Source organism: Osmerus mordax, chromosome 17, assembly GCF_038355195.1.
Source record: "Osmerus mordax isolate fOsmMor3 chromosome 17, fOsmMor3.pri, whole genome shotgun sequence".
Taxonomy (NCBI): Eukaryota; Metazoa; Chordata; class Actinopteri; order Osmeriformes; family Osmeridae; genus Osmerus; species Osmerus mordax.
In genome coordinates this window covers 2,426,537-2,434,340 of record NC_090066.1, presented here as the reverse complement: position 1 = coordinate 2,434,340, position 7,804 = coordinate 2,426,537, and the positions used below count along the sequence as shown (strand labels likewise).

The 7,804-nt window shown below is 51.1% G+C and overlaps 1 protein-coding gene across 1 annotated transcript in view; it reads left to right on the top strand.

The window, feature by feature from the left end:
- Positions 1–1,584: 1,584 nt before the first annotated feature.
- Positions 1,585–7,804, top strand: part of erc1b (ELKS/RAB6-interacting/CAST family member 1b) — a 30,281-nt gene continuing 24,061 nt past the window's right edge. The window contains 4 exon segments of the mRNA XM_067254949.1: positions 1,585–1,773; positions 1,925–2,080; positions 3,479–3,646; positions 4,235–4,402. Coding sequence (XP_067111050.1) covers positions 1,585–1,773; positions 1,925–2,080; positions 3,479–3,646; positions 4,235–4,402 — 681 coding nt within the window.

Here is a 7,804-nt window from a genome sequence, read left to right as displayed (position 1 = left end):
GGTCATAGACACAGAGACCACTCTACCATAGACTGCTGTTTGCTACCACAGACTGTTCGCTACCCAAGACTGCTTGCTGTTATTTGGCACTGGGCTGTTATGACAGCTGTTGAGAAACAAAATCATATAAGATCAAATGATGCAAAATGTAATCAAATGCAAAAAAATAAGGTAAAAATTGATCTATAGAACACAATATAAAACCTAAAACAGAAAATTTCACTGCAGTCCCTAACCTGTCTATGATGGTGGGCCAGCCTTGCGGTGGAAGGATCTAAAGCCTTGCTCAAGGGCAAACAAACCCTTCTCCATTCCCAACAGCAACAGCTGACCCAAGAACAGCTCCTACAGGTCACGTCTATATGTGACACAGCTGCAGCTGCATTGCCTATGGCCACGCATACCAGGTCCGCCCCCCACTACTGACAACATACCCACAATGCCCCTGTTCTTCAGCTTATGCAGCAAATGACTCATCTCCACTGACCCAAACGGAGAGAGTGTGGGAGAGAGAGAGAGAGAGAGAGAGAGAGAGAGAGAGGAGGAGGGAGAGAGAGAGAGAGAGAGAGAGGAGGAGGGAGAGAGAGAGAGAGAAAGGAGGAGGAGGGTGAGAGAGAGAGAGAGAGAGAGAGAGGAGGAGGGAGAGAGAGAAAGGAGGAGGATGGAGAGAGAGAGAAAGGAGGAGGAGGGTGAGAGAGAAAGGAGGAGGAGGGTGAGAGAGAGAGAGAGAGGAGGGAGAGAGAGAAAGGAGGAGGGTGAGAGAGAGAGAGGAGGAGGGAGAGAGAGAAAGGAGGAGGAGGGTGAGAGAGAGAGAGAGGAGGAGGGAGAGAGTGAAAGGAGGAGGAGGGTGAGAGAGAGAGAGGAGGAGGGAGAGAGTGAAAGGAGGAGGAGGGTGAGAGAGAGGAGGAGGGAGAGAGAAAAAGGAGGAGGGTGAGAGAGAGAGGAGGAGGGGAGGGAGAGAGAGAAAGGAGGAGGAGGGTGAGAGATGGATTGAAAGAGGAGAAGAAGGAAAGAGGTGCTGCAGGGTTAGTGTTATTAGGGTTAGTGTTATTAGGGTTAGGGTTATTAGGGTTAGGGTTATCAGGGACGCCGCAATAAGATACTGCTGTCTGTTAGGACAAATACCATCACGTATAGAGCTGTCATGCTCTGCCTAGCACACCTATAGAGAAGTGTGTGTGTGTACGTAGGATTTTGTCCCCACTCAAGCCTATAGACCCATTAGTAACAGCCCTCTAGCTCTGTGTGTGTGTGTGTGAGTGTATTCTGTCCTCTACAGGGAACATTAGTCTTTGTACAACACCAAGTACATTAGGGTCTAGTGAAAGAGAAGCACCGATGCATACTCCTGCCTTACAGCAGAATAGATCTTCATGTCTCTCCTTTCCTCCTCTCTCTCTCTCCTCCTCTCTCTCCCACCCTCTGCCAGCTAAGTCAGTCACACAGACAGAGACTTCAGACTATTAACCAGCTTAGACTTAACAGGTTAATAACGGCAACGTTTCTGCTGTCAGCTTTGTAGAGGCGTCCCAGACGTCCGAGGTTAGCGTTAGCGTTAGCTTGCACACAGGTCCTCCTCTGAGGATGTGGCCTGGAGAGGTAGACCCCAGGCTGCTGAGGGCTCGCCTGGCCAGGGGCAGGCATCTGGAGGGGGTCTGTGTGTCAGGCCCTGACCCCCGCCTCGTCTACCCCCCCCAGGAGCTGCACAGACGCTACGAAGCTGCCCCGGAGACCGCCAAGACCAAGGCTCTGCAGACTGTCATCGAGATGAAGGTGAGAGAGAGAGAGAGAGAGAGAGAGAGAGAGAGAGACAGAGACAGAGAGACAGACTTTCAAGTGTGTTTGTGTGTCTCTAACCCTGTTCTCCTACCTGTATCCATCTCTCTGTGTGTGTGTGATGCATATCCGTGTGTGTGTGTGCCAGGACTCTAAGATCAGCTCCATGGAACGCGGTCTGAGGGACCTGGAGGAGGAGGTGATGGTGTTGAAGTCTAACGGAGCTCTGAGCACGGAGGAGAGGGAGGAGGAGATGAAACAGATGGAGGTCTACCGCTCGCACTCCAAGTTCATGAAGAACAAGGTAACACACACTCCTACAGCCTCATACACACACACACACACACACACACAAAGGTGTATAGAGAAGGTACTGTGCTACAGTTGTTGATTTTTGATTTTTGTACAGGATGAAATTAAAAGCATGTTGTTTGATCTTCTGTCACATGGGTTCTATCGGTTATTAATGTGATTCTGATGTAGATTTATTAATGGGGTATTGCAGGGTTTCTCCGCAGCACTTTTCAGTTCCTTCCATTCCAAACCGTGACCAACACCACCCTATCAACTTAACTAACATATTTTCAGCGGGAAACCCTGTATTGTTTATGTGTTTAACTTAACACAATCTATTCTACCTGTCTCCAAGCTCTCCAAGACAACAGCATGCGTGTGTGTGTGTGTGTGAGTGTGAGTGTGTGTGTGTGTGTGTGTGAGTGTGTGTGTGTGTGTGTGTGTGTCTACATCTATTAACAAATAATCCTCTTACTATCAGTGTTTTTCTTTATTCACCTGGAGATTAAACTTCATCTCAAAAGTGCTGACAGATTGGTCAGGCGTTGCCATTCTGCAAGGCTGTTTCTGATCTGGCCAATCGGCATCCTACACAGCATGTCCATGTGGAAGCATGCCGACGTGCGGTCGAGTGGTGTTCAGCAGCTGCCGATTGTTGGTTGTCGTGGTAACGCCCCCTCTCCTGACAGGTAGAGCAGCTGAAGGAGGAGTTATCTCAGAGCCACACCCAGGGGGAGGAGCTAGAGCAGCGATTGGCTGACTTGCAGCAGGAAGTGTCTGCAGTAAGAAGACCAACAAAGACACCCTGTACCTCCTCCCTACTCCCTGTCTGTCTCTCTGTTTATCTCTGTCTCTGTTTATCTGTCTCACATTTCTACCAAGCTTTGATTGTCTCTCTCTCCCTCTGTCTGTCCACCCCTTCTTACTTTCTGCCTCTTCCAGGTGATTGTCTTCCGCTACAGTAGAATCTCAATAGAACCTCAGTAGAGTCTTGCTGTGCTCTCTCTCTCACTCCCCCCCTCTCTCTCCCCTCGCCCCTCTCTCTCCCCTCTCTCTCTGCATGTTAGCTGTACCAGGAGCTGTGTGGTCCTGGTTCCTGCTTCCTGGTTTACAGACACTCAGGATCTAGCTGCTCTGCTGTGCTCTCCTGCTCTAACCTGACTCTTCCCTTACAGGCCGGCCATGACAGCGACCTAGCTCCCTGCTCTGACACACTACACAGTCACCGGCATGCTCAGTCTGTCTGTAGTATGCACTGCTAGCACACTTTACAGAACATACTCTGTAGGCCACTCTGCTATCCTAGTGCACTCTGCCGCAAACACTGTTATTAGTTCACGCACTCACACACACACACACAAACACCACAAACACACGTGCTAATGGCCTGTGTGTGTGTGTGTGTCAGATTGACCAGGTGAAGCAGGATCTGTCCAGGAAGGATGCTGAGCTGCTGGGCTTGAGGACCAAGCTGGAGACTCTCACCAACCAGTTCTCAGACAGCAAGCAGCACATCGACGTGTTGAAGGAGTCTCTCACTGCCAAGGAGCAGCGCTCTGCCATCCTGCAGACGGAGGTACACACACACACACACCACACACGCACGCACACACACCACGCACACACATACAGAGGACTGTGTGCAGGGCTTTTTTTTTATGTTTCGAAAGGTTGAATTTTTCTTTCCGAAAAAACAAATTTGATCAAATGTTTTCAAAGTGTGAAGGGATGACATAACTACCCCAAACATGTTGAACCACTGGTGTGTGCTTTTGACATTGTTATGGTCTGTCGTCCCACAGTCGTCCCAGTCTGTGTTGAACTGTCCCAGACATCTTTTACATTGTTCCTGGGACGACGGGACAACGTTAATGTCGAGCCCTGAGTACATATAATACATTTGAGTACATTTAGCAGACGCTCTTATCCAGAGCGACTTACAGTAAGTACAGGGACATTCTACCCGAGGCAAGTAGGGTGAAGTGCCTTGCCCAAGGACACAACGTCATTTTGTACGGCCGGGAATCGAACCAACAACCTTCTGATTAATAGCCCGACTCCCTAACCGCTCAGCCATCTGACCCCCCCCATACCCCATGTAGTGTATGAAGACGTACATACAGACTGTACAGTACATGTGGTGTGTGTGTGTGTGTGTGTCCAGGTGGACGCCCTGCGCCTGCGTCTGGAGGAGAAGGAGTCTCAGCTGGGGAAGAAGACCAGCCAGCTGCAGGAACTCTCGGAGGAGAAGGGGACGCTGTCCGGAGAGATCCACGACCTCAAGGACATGCTGGAGGTCAAGGAGCGCAAGGTCAACGTGCTGCAGAAGAAGGTGGGGTTGCTCCCAGCTGCTGTTTATTGTTTATTGTTAAAAGGATCCATGTTACCTGTCACCAAAGTGGGACGAGCTAATATTCCTGGGGTCCAACAAAAGAGAAAAAAAGAAAATAAATCACTTAACAAGGATAATCTAAAAGCAGTGAAACATTGTAGACATCATTATAAACAGCATAAGACATGATCTGTTGACGATTTGGTGGTGGGGGGGGGGGGATCGCAGTTCTCTCCAAGGCCACTAGATGGCGCTCTGAGACCACGATCTGGGTTATGTGGGTTCGGCAGAGAGACAGGTAGACACAGAGAGAGGCAGACACAGATAAAGAGTGAGATAGAGACAAACACTGGCAGAGAGAGACTGAAAGACAGACATACCGGCCCAGGGGGAAAGAGAACGCAGGGAAGAGTGGGGAAGAGGAGAGAGAGGGGGAGGAGAAGATGGAGGACTAGAGACCGGGGGTGAGTCCCAGCGCCGGCCCAGACAATCCATCTTTCTGACAGGCTCTTCTCCAAGGGGAGAGATTGCTAGCTGCCCCAGCAGTAACCATAACTGTACACACACACTCACATCCATACACACACAAATAACTTTCATATACACACACAAACACAGCACACATGCACATCAGAACTTTAGCTGGCCTTGAGGCGTGTGTGTGTGTGTGTAGTGGCTATGCTCTGGTGAAATTACAGGCCCTACCCCCTCCAGCCCCCCAGACAAGTCATCAGTCAGAGCTAGACTCCCTCCCAGACCCCCCCAGGCTCCAGCAGGGACACGCTGGACAGACCTACCCAGAGAAGAGCCTCCCTCCTGGGGCTTGAAGCACTTGCCTGCTGCCCCCCTCTAATGAAGATACCAGGGACTCATCTTTACACACACACACACATTTGCACACACCCAGACAGACACACACATACATGCACACGCGCATAAACAGTAAGCTTTTCAAAGCCTCAATGTCACTGGAGGCTGAGTGAATGCAGTTTCTTTAGATCTCCACAGAGCGTTGTGCTTGTGTGCAAAAGCAGCACTTAGCTTCTGTTCCCCCACGGACACACACACACACACACACACACATTCTCTCGCTCTCGCTCTCGCTCTCTCTCTCTCTCTCTCGCTCTCTTCCTTATTCTCCTTTGAATTGTCTGTCCAGTATTTGCCCTGAACTCTCTGCTCTAGGCTGTTTGCCTGCTATGGGAGGGAGTGAAAGAGGGAGGATGGAGAAAGAGAAAGAAAGAGGAGGAGAAGGAGGGAGGGAGGGTTGGGAGAGAGAGAGAGAGAGAGAGAGAGAGAGAGAGAGAGAGAGAGCATTAATGAGTCTGCAGTCTTGATACGGTGACTGACAGGAGGGCCAAACAAAACACTCCTCCTCTGGTGGTCAGGATGGGGGGATGAAGCTGTTGGTGGACAGGGGGACAGGGGGGGTAGACATGACAAGATACACTTCTCTCTTCAACATGTAAACTCTGGACAGTTGTCTGATGGAAAACACTTAACAAAGGCAGACACACACACACACACAGTGGCAGCTGAACCCAGGGAGGTTGAGACTCTTCCTGGTTTGAGCTGGGTACTAATCCTCCCAGCTCCACAGCTAAAACACTGATGGAATAAGAGAGAGGGGGGGGGGGAGAGAGAGAGGAGAAGGGGGGGAAGAAAGATAGAGATGAAAAGAGGCAGAGCGTATTGTAAAGAGGATGAATATTAATGAGGATTCCTTGTTAAATTAATGATAACCTCTCATCTTCAAACAGGGAGGACTCCTGTCTGATACAGACAAGACAGACAGACTGGGAGACAGACAGACAGGCAAGGAGACAGACAGACAGACAGGCAAGGAGACAGACAAGGAGACAGACAGGCAAGAAGGGAGGGCAGACAGGCAAGAAGACAGACAGACAGGCAAGAAGACAGACAGACAGGCAAGAGGGAGGGCAGACAGACAAGGAGACAGATAGACAGACAGCCAGATGACAGGCTGACTTTCTCAAACCCTGCCCCCCCCCTCCCCCTCCCCCCCCCCCCCGTCTCCTTCCAAACACAAACCCTGGCGCTGTGCCACCTACCTGTCAGCCCTCACCTATTCACATGCCCACCAGCTCCCGCTCATTAGCATAACCCAACAGAGAGCTTAACTCTCACACACACGGATCCTGGTCGTCAAATATGCAGCGTCTGTGAAATGTGTGTGTGTGTATGTGTGTGTGTGCATCAGGCTGACTGTCTGTCTCTCTTGTCTGAGAGAGTTTGTGTGTACTTGTGCGTGCGTGTGTTTGTGTACGTGTGTGTGTTTGCATAATCAGACAGTATTACTCAACACCCGTTCCGTCTTAAGAACCACAGCCAGGATCAAAGAAAGCCTCTCTCTGGGTGTCAAGTTAGGAGGACTCAGACACACACATCTGAGGGTAGGAGAGAGAGAGGAAGAGAGACAGAATCTCTTCAGACAGGTTTTATTTGGGTCTGTATCTACAGAAAAGTATCTTTACACAATTTTTATATACTTTTGACATAACTGTGGTTGTTTTACATTTATTAGCTTGTGTGTGTGTGTGGGGACTTGTGTGTGTGTGTGTGTCAAGAGCCGTGGGCAGTGCTGGTCTGACAGACAGGAGGAACTGCCAGTCAAACTGTCAGGTGACGCTTGATTAATGAGGCACCGCAAACGATTCAGCAGGTTTCACACACACACACACAAACACACACACACACACACACATACACAATACTGTAGTGTATTGTGCTGGTACTGTATGTCAGAGTTCTGTGGTGGCTCTCCACCTGCCTAGGGGTCAGAGGTCACATGCCTGTTTCCAATCAAAGCACGACTCTCTCCCACTCCCTGTCCTCCTCTCCCCTACTCTCCTTTCTCCTCTCCCACTCCTCTCCTCCTTCTACTCCCCCTATTCCTCTCTCCGCCTCTTCTCCCCTCTCCCACTCCCCTCCTCCTTTCCCCCTCTCCCACTCCCCTCCTCCTTCTCCCCTCTCCCACTCCCCTCCTCCTTTCCCCCTCTCCCACTCCCCTCCTCCTTTCCCCCTCTCCCACTCTCCTTCTCCCCTATCCCACTCCCCTCCTCCTTCTCCCCTCTCCCACTCCCCTCCTCCTTCTCCCCTCTCCCACTCCCCTCTTCCTTTCCCTCTCTCCCACTCCCCTCCTCCTTTCCCCACTCCCCACCTCCTTCTCCCCTCTCCCACTCCCCTCCTCCTTTCCCCCTCTCCCACTCCCCTCCTCCTTTCCCCCTCTCCCACTCCCCTCCTCCTTCTCCCCTCTCCCACTCCCCTCTTCCTTTCCCTCTCTCCCACTCCCCACCTCCTTCTCCCCTCTCCCACTCCCCTCCTTCTTTCCCCTCTCCCACTCCCCTCCCCTCCTCCTTCTCCCCTCTCCCACTCCCCTCC